At 41.5% G+C, this 20844-nt stretch overlaps 1 protein-coding gene across 7 annotated transcripts in view; it reads left to right on the forward strand.

Annotated features, from left to right (window-relative positions):
- The window catches only part of CADM1 (cell adhesion molecule 1), a 322060-nt gene that overhangs the window by 277399 nt on the left and 23817 nt on the right, over positions 1-20844 (forward strand). For 4 of the 7 annotated variants that reach the window (XM_036860676.1, XM_036860678.1, XM_036860680.1 and 1 more), the window contains exons 6-8: positions 2584-2683; positions 5777-5949; positions 10836-10919. In XM_036860676.1, coding sequence (XP_036716571.1) covers positions 2584-2683; positions 5777-5949; positions 10836-10919 — 357 coding nt within the window. The remainder of the gene's footprint in view (positions 1-2583; positions 2684-5776; positions 5950-10835; positions 10920-20844) is intronic. The other 3 variants (XM_036860679.1, XM_036860681.1, XM_036860682.1) reach the window with 1 other exon arrangement.

A 20844-nucleotide genomic window follows, 5' to 3' on the forward strand; every position in this document is an offset into this window, starting at 1 on the left:
AAACCTAGAGAGTAAATTGGGAAAATCAGTTATCAAAATTGAAGGTGTATTTCCTGTGGCTTAGTATATGATTTTTTTAAACGTAAATTCCAGGTATAGCAAGGCCTTAGCTTGTTATTCCTAATTTATGTGAGTAATTGACAACTGGCAAACAGCCATTAGGAACATAAAAAGCATTTAACTAAAACAAACTCAGTGGTACTGAAAAGGCAGGGTGGATGGATTTTCAACACCGTCTTTATTATTAATGGAAGTTGAGCGTGTAAAAACCCTTAGTGCACCGTGCTGAAAAATATACTCTCTCTGTTTGCTTGTAAATTACACAAAGGAGTAAAAAGGACAAAAGAGCCTTCCACATTGGCCAGCAAGCATTCTGCTTCTCCTTAATTAATGGGCCAAAGTCAGCAGTGCATGGAAAATGTAGACCTTCTGTGGATCAGAGATTAACCTATAAGAAAATGTTACATTTCAGCCCAAATTTGGGGCTTTAAATTTAGCTTTCCTCAGAATGGTTCCTGGATAAGGATGACAGAGGTTCCCTAACCAGGAACTCCGGAAGTACTGCTGTTTCTGAGCATGAACTGTAAGGGAGCCGGTATTTTGTTGTCTGTGTTTTCAGTGGCATAACCTTCTACCATTTTTTTTTTTTTCTTGGTATCTTGTGGGTTGTTTTTTTAATAAACTTTACCAACTAGCTCTGTGTGCAAGTGTATTATACCACCAAAAATAATAGACCCACATATGTCACCCAATGGTTGTATTTAGCCTACAGTATTGTCTATAGCTCTCAAAGGTGGGCACCCAGGACACTTGCCCAGCAGCCAGTGTTCATTTAAGGTCATCCTGTTTATTCTTTTTGAGTATTTTTGCCTTTCTTTAATGATTAGCTTCCCCACCCAGCTATCAGTATCTGGAGACCTCTACGCCATTTTCCTCTTAAACATGGCCTTTGCCAACAAGTCTAAGAATAGAATCGTGTTACTTTCAGGGGTCAGCTGGAGCTTTCGGTCCCAGTTCACTTACGTTCTCTGGCAAGTGACTTAGCTCCTCAGAAAGCATTACCAATTCAGCGTGCAGTGCCCACCGATGTACAAGAAGCCTCTCTTAAAAGGTTTTGAATGCCACGTGGTTTTCAGAGACAGAAAGATCCAGCGCTAGTAACACGACTGTAAAAACATCCAGCAAACAGCCATCCCTAGAGAGGACCTCGTGCAGCTTGTTTGGCTGTGTACAGGTAGAGATGTTTGAGCCCTGCCATATTTCTCTTTGCTCCCTGATACCATAGGGTGAATGATAATGAGCGAACCACTGCTTGTAAAAGGCCAAGGGGCTGTTGTTTGGGTGGTGTGATTGTCCGAGAAAGTAAAGTTATGGCAATTGTTTTGACCTTTCAGCCAACTGATGTCTTGCCCTCTCACATTTATTACCTCTTGGGTACATTTCCAAAAATATACATTTACAAAGTCATGAAATTAAATGAGAAAAATGATGTAGGGATTAATAGTTTATTAGTTCAGCAAAGGGAAAAAAAAAATCCTCCCAATTCCATTCAGGTTTTATTTGTAAATGTATTTGTGTGTGTATCTAAGTTAATTCCAACCCCTCCCCATTCCCTGTACCTCCTAGCGTTCCTCTCTCATTCTCACAGCCCCACAAACTCACAAACACAGTTTTTAAATAGCTAGTGGAAATAAGAATACCTACATCACTAAAGTATTCACTTACACTTAGGAATACATCACTTAGGAATACCTAAATACTTGACTGCGTTAGGAAGCTATACTCAGTATACTTGGCTTTAATTATGGATTGCCACTGGGAAACGTGGGTTTGAATCAATAATCCCTCCAAACATACATTTCATGGGGCTGTCTCTCATTATGTTATCTCTATGACCTTGGACAACCTACATCATTCTCTAGGTACCAATGTTCTCGTCCCTAAAACTGGGCTTTTTCCGCCACCAAGGATGGTTCCTACCATAGTAGACTCGGTAACTGTCAGTTTCCTTCCTTCTGATTTGTTTACGTTGAGCCATCATAGAGTTTCATTAGGGGCCACCAGAACCTCCCAGTTCTTTATTCTTAGAGACATCTGAGTGGAATTCAGGAGTTTTGCCTTTCCCATTTGAAAACAAGAGCATAGAAGGGGCAAACTTATTAATATGCAGTGTCACAACATATTGTCACATAGTAATGTATGATCTATGATAAAATGTATCAATTCTGAGCACCGCAGATATCTGTGGCTTCACCTCAGCATGAAGGCAAATGAGTTTCCTTTAGCTTGAGTGAGTCTGGAGATAAACCTAAATGTAGCAAAATGTATTTCACAGGAAATGTTTGATGTGGCGTGGTTGGCTTATGAATCTCTTATCTGTTCGTGGTTCACTCCTTAGAGTTATTAGTCAATTTAATTTGAGCAAATGCCAGGATTACTTACTAATTAGAAGGATTTTACTGAAGGCACGAGGATGGGAAGCACGTGAGTGCTGGTAGTATGGGGTTTGTGACAGCATGCAAGTCTGGTTCTGCCTGATGATATCATTTGCTAAACATTGTACTTTGTGTTGTTGTCACACAGATAAGCCTCAAGTGCATATTCAGATGACTTATCCTCTACAAGGCCTAACCCGGGAAGGGGACGCGCTTGAGTTAACATGTGAAGCCATCGGGAAGCCCCAGTAAGTTCTGAAGGCCAAGGTTGGCAGAGGGTCACGAGCAGTAAATGTCACAACACACAGACGTGCATTCACAACTCATTGGCCTGTCACCTGTCTCCTGCTGTAAAGGATGGAAGATTTTTCAGGAACTGAAAGAATATTCAGTGAAAAGGGGAATAAATATCTGTAGTTCTTAAGGGTGAGGATCGGGAGAAAAATGAAATGCCAGCTAAGATTGAAATCTCAGCTAATTCTCTTTTATCATCATCAACATGATTGTCAGAACTATTTTCTCTCACCCACATAAAATAATCCTAATAACTTTTTTAGCGTGCCCACAATCTAATGATATATCTGCTACCTTCTGTGTTAATGTCTAACTAAGCTGTTGGAAAGATGGTTTTCAGACTTAAATTAAGCTGCTGTGTTTAGGGCCAGCTGTAGGCAAATGAATTTACCTTACTTTTCATTTTGCTTCTTCCCTCAAGGAAAAGTGACTACTAGAAATATTTTTGTTAGTAAGGAATGGTTTGGGACTTTTTCTCAAGGAATATGTATACATACTGCGTAAGGGAAAAGACTTACACTCTTATTTTATTGAAAAGTGTAAAAAAAGCTACTGCACTTGCCCCTGCTAAATTAATGAAAGTGAATTAGAGAAACTACATGTATTATCACTAATAAAGCAAAAGCCATGTGGTGGTACCACTTTAGCTATTATTCCGTTTCGTTTGGGGAGGAGGAAGAATCCTTTCATCTTTCTAATAGAGTGAAGATTGTTTTTAACTGTTTCTGAGGGAAAAAAACAATCCATTTCACATGGAACAACAGGTCAACCTAGTGATTGGGTTCACTCAGATTCTTATTGGTCCCCAACAAAAAACAGCATTGAGCTCCCTCTGCTGTCCCCTCGCTATGATTTTTTCCCCCCTCAGAGTTTTGCTAACTAGCATATTCATACAAGGACCTCAGAGCATTTTCACAAAGCTTCCCCCAAGTCTTTGGAAAGAATTCTCCCCATGACAGCTAAGCGATGATCTCTGAGAGAACAGAGAGCCGGAGGGAGCCTAGCTGCAATGGTCTCTTTTCCCACGTCACCCTCCCTATTTTGTGTGTCCTTCTCCAGGGCCGAGGATTTGCTTCTCTCTCTACTCACCGTTTGGAGTTGTAAAGATGGCCTTTAGGAAGGAGGAGGTGGTCTTGCTTCTGCTTTGCTTTTCCTTGGGTGTTTCAAAGTTATTTGGATTTAAGTACTTCCGGCTTCACCAGAGCAGTCTTCTTCTGCTTTGAACGCTGCAAAAGATTCAGCTCTTTCTTTGCATAAACTGTTTGAATTAGGCCCCAGGTAGCAAATTGCCTTCCTTCCAAAACAGTCCAGTGGCAAAAAAAATTAATTCTCTCAGGCCTCTTGCCACTTAGAAGTACCAGCCACATTAACTACATTTACAGACTATGGCTTGCTAACCTATATTTTATTTCTATATATTTTTTTTCCCCTGAAGAAGGTACTGTGTTCAGTTGAATGTGCCACGGGGACAGTAAATTGTATGTTTCCTTTGGGACGTTGATGCCAGAGAGGGTATTTGCTTGTTCCTGTCAAATCGGCCCGGGTCCACGGTTGTCTGAGCAAAGCACGGGTTACTTTGACTGCTAGCCCTTCTAGCATATCACCTATTTATTTTCTCAAGAAATTGCATACAATAAAAATGGTAATTTAACTTGCCATTAAATGCTGTGAATGTTCTCAGCATTTACCCCCACTGATGGTTTCAGCTGTCAAGCAGCGGGACCATAGGTCTGATTGCCAGGCAGAGCCGTTCGCCTTTGCCTGTGAGGAGGACGGATGCAGGGCTCATTTTTAAATAATTTACTGGGTTGTGATAACAAACCCATGTGTCATTAAAGAAAAATTGTGACTTCACATCCCATTGGAAAACCGGAATGCTACTTGACAGGGCTGTCTTGAGTGCCCATTCATATGAACCACGGGTCTTAGGTTCTGATACCGCTCCTAGAGGTAGTGCAGGAAATGAAAGGAAGCTGCTTCTGTGCCCGAATCTCTGCGGCCCTGCCTTGGAAATGGCAGCTTTCAGGCCCAGCCCTAGATGTGGCCTCGATTTCATAGGGGCTGCCTTGAAGGATTATAAATTCAGTGAGTTTGAAAAAGACTCTGTGTGTGTGCAATTTGGGCCCTGGAGCATCTTGTGAAATTTGCTTTTTCCTGATGGATACAAATGTGGTCTTTAAATCACGGAAACAAACCTCCCCTCTGATGAGCAAGTGCCGTAGGACCCCAGGAATTCACGTGGAGGTGCTGTCACTCCACAGCCATTGATCTGGGAGCCTGTCCCTCGAGCTGGGGGCCTGCAGGTGCACACACAGGGGAACGGGAGCAGCGTGAGGGCCTTGGAGAGCCAGGGAAGACAGGCATTTTGCCAAAGAGCACATAGATAAGGTGGCTTGGGGCCTCGGAAGGTGCGGTGGGGTCTTGGGTTGCTGGAGGGTGTGTTATGGGTAGGGGGTAAGGGGACAGGAAGTGATTACATCTTTCCAGAATGAGAAGAGGTCATTTTTTTTCAAACAGCAGAGGCCAAAGAAAGCACTATTCAGTTGTAAAAGTCCATTCCTTTCTGCGAAACTCGAAATCCACTTAAATATCACAACTTTCTATGCCACTATCTCGGCGTGTTAGTAACCATGAGATTAATGTATGTATCACTAGCCCAGGATTTGATTTTTTTTCCCCCTAATTAATGAGATGATTAACAATGGGTGAGCTCTGTCCTGTCTGAATTGGTGTGAAAGCACACAGCAGGGCATAAAAATAGGGCACATTGGTTTATTTGCTGATTTGTTGAAGATGAATTGGAAATGATGAGACACCTGCTTGTGGTCTGTTGAAAGTTTTTCAACACCTGATAATATTTTTTAAAAAATTATATTCCAAACAGATTTGTGAAGCCTTCACAGCTGTAATTCTCTGAACTTAAAATAGGTCCTCTTTAATTGTGTCATCCTGCATGGGATTCATTTACTGTGTGGGTGAGAGGTTTGATGCAGACATCTTGGTGGGAAATCATAATGCAACCTGTCTCTCTCCCATTCCCTCTGCAGGCCTGTGATGGTAACTTGGGTGAGAGTCGATGATGAAATGCCTCAACACGCCGTACTGTCGGGGCCCAACCTGTTCATCAATAACCTAAACAAAACAGATAACGGTACATACCGCTGTGAGGCTTCAAACATAGTGGGCAAAGCTCATTCGGATTATATGCTGTATGTATACGGTACGTGAGAAGACGAAGCCCTCTTCCATTTGACTCATTTAACATGTAGCTGCTGCTTGTGATTCACTCCTAGAGCTTTTGGTCAAGTTGAAAACCAAAAAACCAGTTTGTTTCCTTCAAGAATTAAAAGAAGCCTGGCCCAAGGTGGACCCCAGTGCTACTACTAGGAGGACAGCAACTTTTCTTCTCCCCTTCTAATCATGGGGGCTTCCCTCTAGATCACAGGCTCTGGTCATGCTGAGTAGGAAAGCTCTGTCCTCAGGCGCACGCTATGGAGATTATGTTAGAAATAATGACTGCGAAATTCAACCTTACCAATTAATGGCTTTTCAACTCAGAAAGTCTATTCCCAGCGGTATTTTCCGATGATACCTGGGCTAGCCTTTCTCCTGCTTTGATGAACAGAACTATCCTATTTTCAGCATGAAGCTATTACATTCCACATGTCGCAAGCCAGTAAATACTTGGGAAAAAAAATAGAAGGTCCTTGGTAGCTCTGTTAACCACCTATAGCTACTACTTTAGACACAAGTGCTTTTTTTTTTAATTTGTCTGTTTTCTTGATATCTTTTTGCAGGATTATTAAAGCATATGATCATGAATTTCACTTTCTAGTCAACAAATATTTATTGTGCACCTACTTGTACCAGCCATTTTAAACTTATTTCCCATTTATAGCTCATGGTCAATTTTGTGTCTGGTGAATATTCTCTGTTTAGTTGAGGAGTGCACTGCCTATCTAGTCTTATGATGACGAATTGAGTCTCTTCTGTCCAGTTGACTCTCTCGGTTACTTTTACACCAGGAAAAATAGTCATGAGCTGACATGACACAGAATGAGTAACCATAGGCATGACAATTTCAGTATCTTGTAAATATATGAACATGTGTGTGCATTTCTCTCTTCATGTGAGCCATGTAAATAATCCAAGTGTAAGTGTATGTGAATATACACATATACACATGTAAATCTACATACGGGATATTTACACCATAACGTCTTAGAAGCTGGCCACTTTCCTTATGAAGAAAATAGGAGTAGCAGTCTCTTTGATGAAATAGAAGCATGCTTTACCTCATATCTACATGGATATTAAAATATAATCTTTAGCCTGTACCTGAGTTTTGTTTTCCTTAGCATAATGCAAAGTTAAAGGCTCACATCTAATCACTTTATGTATAGACTTCTGAGGTGTGATTTCTTTGCACACTACCCATGTTGTCTGTGGTCTACACATAATAGCATTAATTCTCCCCGGTATTTAAGGAGATCAGAGTGAAGGGAATGGCTCTCCGTGTAGGTGCAAGGAGGTGCCGAGTGCCCCGTTTCCAGCCATCCCCCTTTTGCTTCTACATCCCTCCCATGCTCAGCATCAGGGTTTGAGCCTCATGCGAGGCCCCAACCTTGCTGTTATCCAGGTTTACAGACTTTCATTCAGCTCTTTTAAAAAACGGCAGATTATGAAAAGCAGAGACAAATTTCCACCAGTCTATTATGTGCTTCCTTGATTCAGAAGACTCAGGTATCTGGAAAAACAATTTTGACTTATTGTACCCACTGTTCCGACATCTCAAGATGAGAAACGTTTTGTGGATTTGATAAATAGATTTGAATAATTTTGGATCCTAGCTCTGGCTAGCATTTATTGAGGATTTGCTCACTTCGTTCCATGCACTAGGGTGACAGTTTTACATGCACGATCACCTCTGATCTCCACGATAACATGACGAGGTAAGCGCCATCATCATGCCATTTTACAGGTGATAAAAGGAAGCTTAGAAAGGTCACCTAAGTTGCCCAAGTTCACACGGTTACTAAATATGTTTCAGAGCCACGATACTTTGACTCCAAAGTCTACAGTGAAACGTGTGTCTTTCTTTGTAGTTTCTCTTACTCTCTCTGCTTCCTGGTAGAACAGTTCCCTCCAATGCAAGATTGTCGTTTGGGAATGAACTCGCTGGGCCAGAATGCATTATTTGAAAGCCAGGAAACAGAGACCTGCCCATGTAGGCAAGCGCATCTACATCCAACTATCTCCCCAACCCAAGATGGTGCACTTCGCCTGGTCTAGGAATTTGCTAGATCCACAATATGCTACCTCTCTCCCGTAACCTGTACTAGCAGTAATGTTTGGGATGACAGGCTAGAATACTCACCTGAGGCGTTGCTTGTCCAGTAATAAAATATTCTAGCAGTTTGAGAAGATGGTGAGTAGGTTTTCTTTTCAAAGCCAATTTATTGTCCTACTACAGTAGCTTTCAAAGTTCTTTATGAACTCAGAGTTAACATGCTTTTAAAATGTTTAATTCTCTAGAAGTAACTTCTATACTTGGCGAATCTATCTGGTTAGCGCCTGAGCCCCAGTTGGTTTTGTTCTTTTAGCCTCTATGTGTCAAACATAGCTTATTAGCTCCAACTCTGTATTAAATAGTGACCTCACATTGCTCTTATCGCTAGAAATGATCTAAGCATTACACCTGGTAACGGAATCTAATTCATTTAGGTCACTTGAGCCACATGTGAAGGACAAGTTACCCCAGTAGTGATGAAAATAATTGAAAGTGTGTGATTTTCACAAAATGAAAGGAACTAGTGACCTTTTTTCTGAAGTCTCTGCCCTCGTTAGTTAGTCTCTGTTCCACTCCTGTTGGTAATCGTAATTTCAAATCACCTTCAGGTGCACTTTGATTGTATTGTGGACATCGCACATTTTGTGCCAATACTTTTAGAAATAGAGACAGAAATAGCATTATAGCATACCAGCTACAGATGTTCCTTTTCAGTGATAAATATTGTCATTGAATCAGAACAGAGAAGGCACATCTCTGGGTACAGCTGAATTGGGGCGTGGAGAGAGCAGGTTGTCTTCAGGGACCGGTGCCCCTCGCTCACCTGCGTCCCTACCTGCACCTGTACCTGCACCTGCCGCAGGATGTAGGTGCATCCAGTGGTCTCCCAGGTCACAAAATGCTTCCCCACCTGTGGCCTCCATAAGAAAGTACTCCAAAAAGCAAGACTGGACGTGTACTGTCCGTTCTTCTTCTAACAAGGTAGTTTGAAATTATGAATCATTTCTACTTCTTGAGAAAAGAAGAAAATGAGATTTTTTTTTTAATGGATTCTTTTTTTGCACTCACGTGTGAGGCTGCTTTCAATAGTCGTTTAAACTGCTGGCATCCCCAACTTCAATGAACAGAGTCTCCCCTAAAACAGACAGGTTTGCTCTTGATTCTTCCCTGTCAAATTCGTACATTTGTGTACGTGTGAGAGAAGTTTGTGAGGAAAATTAAAACTGATTATTGATCAACGGTAGGAATCTTTTAAGCAGACCTCATAACCAAACGCCAGGATAATGTTTTCGTAAACTTCCAGGAAGTTCCACCAAACCCAATAAAGACACAGTATATAATTAAAGTTAGGATGTATTAATTAGACAGTCTGAGAGCTCACTTGGAGATAAAAGGACAACAGATGTGTCAGGGAGAAAAAGTTGACGGGCATTAGATAAAATTTAAAATCAAAAGCCTTCAAATCGTCTTACGCTCTATTATAGCAGAATGATTGATTAGGTCAAAGTCTTGCTGAGAATTTAACACATTCAGTTTGATCAGTTGGGCTGAGAATTTTTTTTTTCTCTTTCATATTTGCCTTCCCTTTTCCCCTAAATGATTTTGGAGATGATAGAAGAATATACAGTATATCAGACACCTGACAGAGGATTCCCTATCAGATTCCTGGCTTGGAGGGTTAAGCCTTGTTTGTATTTAATTCTTTTGTTTACAAGATGGAAACGTTCTTCAGTTTTATCATTGTCACCCACGTAGGTCAGGCTTGAGCAAAGGCAACGAACTGATTAATATTTATAAGTTGTAAAATTTACTGACTTTTAAAAAATAAAATCTCAGTAAAATCTCACATGCCTGGAACTTGATATTTAGTGGTGACATTCTCTCTTCTGTGTATTTATTACAAGTATAGAAGTAGTTTTACTTCCTGCTGGGATGTATTGATGGAGAATAATGAAGTTAACAGTCAGAGAGCAAGAGGCAGGCTCACACTTTCCCTTGGCCGATAGGAGCCCTTTAGATAGATCAGCGCCATCTCTTCTTTTCTCCCACTGATGAAAGTATAAAACGAAATGACAACTGTCGGACCCTCTCAGGGGCTGAGTTGGTCTAACCTCACCTTTTGAAATAGGACGGGGGGGGGGTGCGTGTCATATGTTTTGATTTTTCCTCCCTTCTCTACTTCTCATCTCCTCATCCCTAGTTCACTTCATTGATACAAATCTCTTTTCTTTTTTTTTTTTAATTTTTGAAATTTATTTTATTTATTTATGGCTGCGTTGGGTCTTCGTTGCTATGCGTAGGCTTTTCTCTAGTTGCGGCGAGCGGGGGCTACTCTTTGTCGTGGTGCGCGGGCTTCTCATTGCGGTGGCTTCTCGCTGCGGAGCACGGGCTCTACATGTGTGGGCTCAGTAGTTGCAGCACGCGGGCTCAGTAGTTGTGGCTCGCAGGCTCTAGAGCACAGGCTCAGTAGTTGTGGCGCACGGGCTTAGTTGCTCTGCGGCATGTGGGATCTTCCCGGACCGGGGCTCAAACCCGTGTCCCCTGCATTGGCAGGCGGATTCTTAACCACTGCGCCACCAGGGAAGCCCCCAAATCTCTTTTCTTCTTTTCTTAGCTTTTCCGAATAAGGCCTTGGGATATGATTATAAGACATAAATCTTTGCAGGGCCGGGGGTGGGTGGGGTGGGGAGTCTTTGGATTTTAAAGGGAGAAGTCATCAAACAACGTGTCAGTGTCTTCACGCCTTTGTTGTGTCGTTACTGATCACCGCTGTGCTCAGCATTGTGGGTTTGATTCTCCTTTTTTTCTTTATCCAGATCCCCCCACAACTATCCCTCCTCTCACAACAACCACCACCACCACCACCACCACCACCACCACCATCCTTACCATCATCGCAGGTATGGTACCTTCATTGCCATTGCAGATGTCCTGAATGTACACTGTCTTTCTGGTATGTATAACAAGAAGCCTAAAAGGTCCCTTTAACTCCTTGGAATGGAATTATTCCTTTATTTGGGAACTTGACAGACATTAGATACTGTGTTCTCAAGTCGACTCTTAAGGACCTCAGAAAAGTCTTTAACATCCAAGCATTTAACAGTAGATCAGATATTTTGCAGAATTCTTTTTTAAGCATCACCATGCAAAGCAAAATGCTAGGGGGAAAATGGCAGCCTGGCTCTTAGAGAACACGCGGATAGCTTGTGCTGAGCCACGGTTGACGAAACGGTAAGTATCCCGGCTTTGGATCTTCTTCTTGCCTTAATTTCATCTTAATCTACGTGAAGGAAAATACACACCCTTTAACATGTCCACGTGGGCCATGTTCCTAAATGCATCATCCTTCCTGCCCCAGAGAGTACCCACTGACCGTGTGTCACCTGGGTAGTCACCGTCTGTTCCACTCTGGGCACTCGAGTACCCCTTCCTGCCCTCCGTTAAACATTGGAGGAACCACCGCGGTTGTCACTCTGTGGTTTAGCTCTTTGGACTGTCTGAAACTCCTATTCAAAGTGAGTTTCGCGGTCTCCTTTTTCTGACCGTCACTGAGGGAGGAGGTTATGCCCTCCAGCCCCTTCCTGGTTGGTCCCCAGCGGCTCTCAGTGCTTGTGTCGCTTGTCCGGGAGACTTGTTGGAGTTTTCTCTGCCGACCAGGGTGGGAAAGGTTACGGCCGCAACATGTCGACTAGACGTGCAAGATTTCCTTAGGTAAGACCATCCTTTACATTGACTTTCTGGAGACATTTTCAGTTTTCACAGGAGTTGGTGTGATAGACATGATGAAAATTCTAAGTGTTCAGGGAAAGAGGAAGCCTCATCGGTTTATGAAATATAACAATAGATTGTCTAATTTCAGTTTTCTTCACCTTTCTAACCATTACAGTGAAACAAAGAACTTTTAAATAAGCCACTAGTGAGCATGGTTCTGAATGATGTTTGCGAAAACATCGGTGCCTGCACTTAATTGAAAAGCTTCTGAAAATCCATCCATCCATCCAGTTGGTTTTTGTGTCTCACCCTAAACTCAGCTCCATCCAGGCTGCTTCCTAAATTCTTGTCTGTGTGTATTCCCCTTTTAGCTTTCTGTTAGTTTCTTCTGCTTCTTAAGTAAACTCAGTTTGTTAGCAGAGCGGAGAGATTCCTCCCACTTTCTGCATCCTTAATAAGCGCAACAAAGATGCTCCTCCCTGACTGATTTCCAGAGCAACCATGCTAACAACTTCCCTTGCTGCGAACCAGGTGTTTACCTTTCATGATTTCTTACCTTATCCGGGTAGTAAACCAATTAAGCTTGAGCTGCTGTGTACCAGGTTTTCATAGTTTCCTACAAACGGCCCTTTGGATGTCAGTGTAAATTACATCGCCCCTTTCGCCACTGCCCTGCATGTGTGAACCCATTAAGAAAACCCTTCCGTGGTCTGTTTTGTCTTTGCGGAAGTTGTCCAGGTGTGAGCCAGCCTTGATTACCTCTCCTTGTAGAAGGTTCCGTCTAGGTAGCTAGTCAGGTTTACATTTTAAGGCGGTCAAGGCCTTCATTCATTCAGCATAAATACCACATTTCTCTTTAATGTGGAACAGCACTTTTCATTTGTGGCTGGCCTCTCACTAGCTTAGGCTTTTTTTAAAAAAGACCTTTCTTAACACTCTCTGAAATCCTCCCCCCTCACCATCAATCTCAGCAACTCAGCAGAGGTGCTTCAGTTCACAGCTCCTAAGCCTTCACTCCGGACTAACGCTAATCGCACGTCTTCAAACAGCTACAACTCTGTTATCACAGTTACAACCACAGAGACTCCATTTAAGAGGAAATTTTAAAAACAAACAATGCTATATTTCTGTCCACATCCCAGGTACCTTTATAGGGACTTGTCTGCTCCTCTGTCTCTCCTCCTGGCCTCTTTGCTCAAGGTAATATAAGATGATCTCATAGGTGCACTTTGGCCTCTTGGTATTAGTAGCTGAACCCGCTCTACACACAAAATGCAGTTGTGGTGACGAATGCCCTGATTCTCACTGGCACACCCAAGAGTCATTACACTAAAATTGCCACTAAAACAACACTGTAGAATCCACTGCCTTAATGGATGTGATCTTACAGGCTTGCTGTGTCTTAACAAGCAGTCTTACATATATTTATCTTGCCCAGAAAGTGTACTTGTGGAATTTAACATTTGCTCCTTTCTTCAAACAGATGAAAGGTTATGGAGCTGAATGATTCCGTGTCCCATTTTAAAGGTCCAGGCTATCCCCTAGATTTAGATTGGTTCCTAAGAAATCTTCCAGACTGAATCCTGACAAATGGAGAGCTAAATTAACCTCCACTCTTCTTCTCTCTTGTACTGTTTGGTACATTACAGCCACCATTAGCCTTAAAAGCTTCAACAGCTAAATCTAGTGATATTAACATAAAGCCTCAGCTTAAAAAAAAAAAGAGAGAGAGAAGAGGAAGAGGAAGCCCACGGGCATCTATTTCTTTTCTCCCAGGCAAATGCAGTGACTGAAACCCATTCCCTAGGTCAGCGTTTCGTTACAAGAAAAACATACAAATTGTTTTTAAATGCAATCGAAAAATGTTTTTAAACTCGAAAGGTCATAGTTGATTTCTGATGTCTCTGAAAGGAAGTGTTCCAGTGTTGTCTTTTATCTTCCATAACCAGAATAATCGAATTGTTCTCCCTGTTAGGGAGGCAGGCCTTCGTGAGTTCCCAGTCGCCTGACTCCCTCAAAATACGTTAAATCTTCATCCTGGAGGCCCTTGAAAAAGAGGAATTGTAAGCTCAATCTGACCCGATGCTGCCCGCCCAGAATCACAGGTGGGTGGGAGGAGCAGGGCGTCTCTGCCTCCCATCCGTCCTGTGTGGGGAAGCTCTCCTGACTTACCTGTGAAGGCCATGTCTAAAGGTAGATTCACCTGCGGAAGATTTTTGCAGGCTCTAGAGTACTGAAAGGAGTATTTGATGTCAATTTGCCATATCAACATTGTTATGGTTTTCTAACTATTCAGCCATTAATGTCATTAGAATCGCTTTCCAAATAAGAAACCATCTGAGGGATAAAATTGGGATGGGAGCCACGCAGAGCCTCCTGTGATTTCCCATAAGATTCTTTGGTGTCTCTGTTCTCTTTCATGTACGTTCATCTTCTGACCATATATTTTTGTTTTGACTATTGCTACTGGCAGACCCCCACTCCCTTTTTTTTTTTTAATATCAAGTTGTCCACGTGGTTTCATATGCTATAATATGGGAGAGCAAAATGCCTAATTTAAATTGCACTTTAAATCCATCCCCGGCATCCTCTGCGAAAATACAGAGACAGCCAACCATTACCTGGGGTAAGAGGCCTCGATGCAAATTCCTTTCAAAAGCCAGAATCAAAGAAAAATCTTTGATTTTTCAAAGTGGGTGGGGAGGGGGGAGGGCGTTGTTTGTTTTGTTTTGAACTTTCTTTGAAATTAGTTGACTTTGTATATTAGATGTACATAAAAATACCTGTTTTTGTGTTTGGTGATAGCTTTTGCCCCGGTCTGCCAGTTGGCTCAATCATCTTAGGAAAATATTCTGTGTTTCCCTCCCTAGTTAATGTGGATATTGTTTTATTTCTGCCTGGTTTTGCCCTGAGTTACATGCTTGATGAGAAGTACCATAGAAAACACTCAGCACTCAGTTTTAAACACCCTTAGCAGCTTAAATATAAAATTCAGGCCAGGAGGAGCTCAACCTGTAGGTCACATTTATACATGTGACTGTCATAAATTAAAAAATTAAAATCACCTTAGAATAAGAAATGAATAGCTACAGGGCCAAATTCTGAAACACATTTAAGAATCCTTTCATAAGAATGAAGTAGGTCATTTCTAAATGAGTTTTTCTCTTTTTGAAAGTACATATCCAATTAAATATTTTATGTTTCTTGGAAAAGAAAACAGTAAGGTTTTTCTTATTGGTATCTAATCACTCAGTACCCAATATACCTTGGAGAAAGTGAGTCCCACCCCCAGGCTCACATTATTATTTTGGCATTCATAGCCTCCCATCCTAAGCTTTTTTGTGTGTGTAACGTGGGTCAGGTCACATAAATAAAGAAGGTGAGAACAGCCCTTATCCTTCAGGCAGATGCCAAATTGGGGAAACTCAACAACCAAGCACATGTTTTCAGTTTCCTAAGTACAAAGGAAAGAAGTACACCTGTCTTAAGACTGACTCTGTAGCATGACCAGCTAAATTACAGTAGAGAGCTTTGCTCCACATAGAGCTGTCTGTTCTCCAGGGTCTTAGCGTCATGATTGCTATTCTGTGCTCTTGATATCTGCATGACGTAAGGGGTAATGCTTTTAGGCATTCATTCAACGCGTATCAAGGACCCATAATATGTACAGCACTGTGCTAGTGCCCACGGAGACAGAAAATTCTTGGAACCCCTTAAAATATAGCTGAGGAAATAGGTTATACCCACTGGAACTCCTTAGCAGGAGATACTGTGCACTTAGGGCTAATTCAGAAGATTGAAGAGACTGTCACAGGAGACGTAGAATTTGGTCTGTGCCATCAAAGAATGGATAGAATGTGGATAAGAAAGGATGGCATTTGGGAAATTAAGCATGAAGGCCTAACTTTACTTCAAGCATCCATCGTCAGTGTTTGTGTCTGTTGTGTGTATTTATGTTCGGGATATATATTAAGGCACTGTTGCTAGGAAATATACATCTCTCATCCTAGAATGTTTACTAAATTGCCTTTTTTCGAGAGTTGGCATCTACTCCATTAAGACTGTTTTTCATTCATCATTTATTGAATACTTATCGAACGTTAGTGATACACATACCAGTATGCCTGGTGACAAGAATATTATTAGGGCACTAGTAGACACTCATGAGCCACCTGTTTTGTAATGAGCTCCCTTTCCAAGTTTTTGCCCCAAAAGTGCGTGGACCATGTTTTTCCATACTGTTTTAAGTGTGTACATTTTTATTTTTTTTGATGATGATAAACTTATTACAAATAGCATCATAGCCAACCAGTTTTTGACCTGTATTGACTTATGAGGGAATGGAAGAAATTAGTGATGAAGGTCACCTGATTCTGCATTTTTTTAAAAAAGGAATGAGAGATGGGAAGTCAGTGAGATTTTTTTTTTTTCCTAATGCTTCTATCATCATTTCCATACTCTTATGTTCCTTGTTGAAAAATAATCCAAGAGAGAGGGAATTGACATGTTTTCATACTAAAGATTCATGCACAACAGTGCAAAAGAATAATCTCATAAATACAGGTTTCTTAGGATTAGAAAGTTGGAGCTATCTCAGTGGTGGGAAATAAAGGACTTGGCAGGAAGGACCCAGCTCTCCAGGAGATGGGTATAAACTAGTACTTCTAGAGCTGCTCCCCCCTCCCCACCATCGCCCTCCTGCATCCCTCTTTTCCTCCCCTCACCGGTGCCTCACCCCTCTCTGTCCCTCCTCCTGCCCAGCACTGACACACAACATAGGATAGGAATTGTTTTCCTTGTTAAATGAAACCACGGTGCAGGTGGTTATTATTATTATTATTTTGAGAACATCTGGTTTGCAAATAAAAAGATCTCAGGGGCACAGTAGCACTTGTGAACAATTCTGAAGAAGCTTTTAACAAAACTTGAAATTAACCGAAAAGAAAAAAAAACAACCTACTCCCCTTCCTGCTGTTCCGTGGCACACAATCTCTTCACTCAAAGGGGAGATGAAAGGAAGACAGAAGAAAGCTTTCTTAGGGGTCTCCTATTCGGGCCTTTTAGCTTCAGTTCCGTTACTATCCATTTCTCCCATCCCTGAGCAATGGGAGTTTAATTAAAGCTGAACATAGATGGAAAGAAAATTAACTGGGAAACCAGTAGAAAATAAATTTCAAAGTTTAATTTTCCAGCAGGTATGTTTGCTTTCAATAGATTTCAGATATGTCAAAAAGAAAGAAAAAGAGGGAACTATACTTAATATATATTGGCCAGCACAGCACCATCGTGAGAATAAAACCGTCAGGGGAATTCCTTGCCTACCCTAGCGTCTAGCTTTAAAGCAGCTCCATAACACAAACTGAAGGGGAATTCAATTAAGAAAACCCATTGGCTCCTTATTGACTTTAGTTAAGAAAATAAACCGAGGGAAAGTGTATTAAAATATGTCTGGACTGCTTAGCATGCTTTCATTTAAGCTTATGACAATCAAAATGGCAGAATTTAAATTCTTTACAATTAAGCTCTGCTTTTGAGCAGATTGGGTTCTCCGAGTTATTACCCTATGCATTTTTTAATGTACACCCTACTCACACCCTCCTCCCTCCCCCCCAAATGCAGCCTTGCAGTGAATCTGGGCATTATAAAGCAGGAGTACCATAGAGCAGTTGGAGAAGAAAAAGTATTTAAGGTTGTGAATTTGATTTCGTTCCTGGATTTTCATTTTCATTTATGGCACCCGTTGTGTTTGAGACCACGGACTAATTTATGGATTAGTTTTAAACCCCCAGTCTGTCACACTCAATGAACAATTCTAAGTTGGAGAGAATCCATATGAAAGGATTAGAATGTGCCACAGTGGAGCTTACACATGACTGTTTCAGCTAAACATTGCCCAGCTGCCTCGCATGTGGTTTTTTTGTTGTTGTTTTTGGTTTTGGGGTTTTTTTTTTGCTACTTGGTTAAATGGATGGTGTCTCTAATCTGACACATTGTCTGAGCCTTTTGATTTTGAAAATATCTGATACTGCCATGTGAAATATAGGTGATGTTTAATTTATTCAAGGTAGGGTCCCATAAGCTGTTTGTATGACTGGGAGACTGAAAGTCGATATTCAGTGAAGTGTTCATCTTTCAAATAGTAATGCAGGCCCTGCCCTTGGATACCTTGTTTAATTATACTCATAAAACAGCTAGAGAGTGACTATTGAGACCATACACACTTAACTGGGTTTGCAGGAACGTGGGATTGTTTTTTCTTGACCATATAAAATAAATGTACAATAAATTTCTCCCTCATTGTAATTAAAATTAAAATAGAGACAGTAGCTCAAAGAGGCTTTTTTAATTTCATAACCCTACACCACCATAAGTCCAGCTCAACTTTCTGTGACCTATTTTTCTCCTAGGCCTAGCGCAAAGATTATTTTTTAAAGGCAGCCGCAGAATGAAGTTTGAAACAGCCTCTGTTAGGGCAATTAGGCACTCTCATTTTTCAAGTTAATTAGAGCCTACGTTATTTTCTATTGGAAAGTTACTGTTTGCATTTTGCCTGTACACTTAGAATGTTATCAAACAATATAGTGACCCCACAAGTTGATGCACAGGGGTGGGCTAGCACATCTCTCCAGTCTCCTGATTAGGATACCTTAATAAATCCTACTTCACAGAGCCGCACTCACTTCAGAGCCAGGGTGTCTGTGGTTTCTGCATGAAGTCGTAATGCAATTATGAAGGAGAATTAGATTCTGTCACAGTGCTCTCCTGCGGGGAGCACAAAGTCACTTCTAAAGATTTTTTTTTTTTCATTCTTTACTTGAAATAGCCTCTGTTCAGATACCACACCAGATGCTCTTAGAGAAATGGAATCAGCGACTCCCCCGATAACACCCTCAATCTCGGTCTCAACTTTGTAGCCAAGCCTGTGTGTCTGCTGCCGTCTCCCACTCCATTACTGATCCCTGGTTTTGCCATTCCCAGCTGCAGTAACTGTGTTGTTTGACTTGAACATGTGTTTGCTTTTCACTGTTTTAGAACCGTGTGTTTTCCTTCTCAACATCCCTTTCTCTTCCCTGTTGGGTGCAATTGATGGATTTCCCATCCCCAGAATGGGGAGGCAAGCTGCACTGTGAACTTTTCTTCATTTATTCCCTGGAAGTGTACACCCAGGGAAGTGTACACCCAGCTTCCCTTAGCTTGATTTCGTCATAAAGCTGACATGATGTTGTGACGTAGGCAGGCAGTAAATTGGGGAGTTGTCGGTTAATGCTAAGACATTATTTTTGAGGACCCTTAGATTTTACTCCAACCCCTTTCTTTCATTTTATACTAATGATTTACCTGGTGAAAATAAAGCATATTAGAAGTGCTGCTACAAAAATAACGAGCCAAAATGTTTATTGCTTTTTTTAAAAATTAATTTTGGAAAGAAGCCAGTGTCTAGCCATAAAATATATTAACTTTCATATAAGTGTTTCTGTACAAATGTGCATTTGATTTTGCCCCTACAATTGAAAGCACCTCAAACTAACCCTTGACTTGGATGTTTCAAGTAAGGAGACGTGTCAGACGTGTCATGAGCATCTGATGTAGAGATGTTTCATCTGAACAATTTTCGGTATTGTTTTTTAACTGCTTCTTTATGCATACAGACTTGTAAGTAAGTATTGCGTTCTGATGTGGTTTATTTTATGTTTTTCTTTCCTTCATCTGTTCTTCAGAAACTCAGCTATAGGTTACATTAAGCTGTAGTGGCCTCTCGGACTTCTGGTTAATTCTGGCTCCTTAGAAGGGCTCTGATTTTTTGATGGTCTAGGGTTCTGAGGAAAGGGGAATTGAAGGGGAACACTGGTGTGAATTCATGTGTCATATTTATAAATCAGAAGCACCAGGCTTGTTAGACCAAAAAAAAAAAGTTACATTTGGCATTCTGGTGCATTTAAACATTGCCTCTGTCAAGTCCAAAAGAGTCTTTTGGTGTCTCCAGAACTCATGAAAATAATTACCAACTTATTAAATAGCTGCATGATAAAAAAGGACGGGTAACTACTTGCAGTGTCAACCCAGAATCCCACTACAGCTCGACATGACCAGCTCATGTGTGAGTGTCTCCACTCCTTTCTGGCCAGAAGGGGATCGTGGAGGGAGACACCTTGAGAAGACAGAACTGAAAATTAAAACCCGGCCAGATGGGTTGACATTGGAATGAAGTTGGCTAGAAGAGGGGTATTAAAACGACTCTGGGAAAAGAATGTTGCCGTGCATTTTGTTAGATATTTATCCCACTTCCCCTCGAGCCAAAAAGAAAAAGAAAATTTCTGGAGTCCCCTGAGGAATTTCCTGTGAAGAGGAGCCAATATAGCAGGCCTGGTTTTGAAGCCTGGTAGAAGGAGAAAACTTGAACGGCATTAGAAATAGAAGAAGAGACAAACCACGGTTTCTTCCATAACAAGTGCATCTGGCAGTGAAAAAACCTCACGTGCCATCTCCTGATTCACCCTGAAGGCAGGACTTCTGGCAGCTCACAACAGTGAATGGGGTTCTGGATCGTGAGCAAAGGGGCGGCTGGATGCTTTAATTTTTGGAATGTCACATGATGAGAAGTGGCATTTGGCAAATTATGTGGACTTGGGTGTTTTCCATGCAAGACTTCTTGCCCTTAGATTGTAACATAGTAAGATCCGCAGAGTGGAGGATGGGTGAGTGGTGAGTATGAGTGTGTGTGTGTGTGTATAGAAACTAATCTGAAAACCTTTAACATGTTCCACCTCCCAGTTAATTGAACTTTCCAGCTGAACCCTGCTGAAATAACACACTGGATGGAAAACTTGAACCCATATATTCATCTACAGGCATCTGCGCATGAGCCATAAAAGGATCCTAAACGTGCAATTGATTCAGCGACGCCTGATTGGCAGTCGTAAAGCCTGAGCGCCTGGGTGGGTTGGGTTAAAACAAAGGCAATGTTTGAATGTATGAATCTGTTGTTCAGCCAGCCTTCCGACTGAGCTACCCTGTCACAGTCCTGAGCCTTGATGCGTTCCGAGCCATCTATCAGTCACTGAGTTGGCACTGGTGTTTCTCATCACTTCGCATGTTCCCCTGACTATTGACTAG

This window comes from Balaenoptera musculus, chromosome 8, assembly GCF_009873245.2.
Source record: "Balaenoptera musculus isolate JJ_BM4_2016_0621 chromosome 8, mBalMus1.pri.v3, whole genome shotgun sequence".
Lineage (NCBI taxonomy): Eukaryota > Metazoa > Chordata > Mammalia > Artiodactyla > Balaenopteridae > Balaenoptera > Balaenoptera musculus.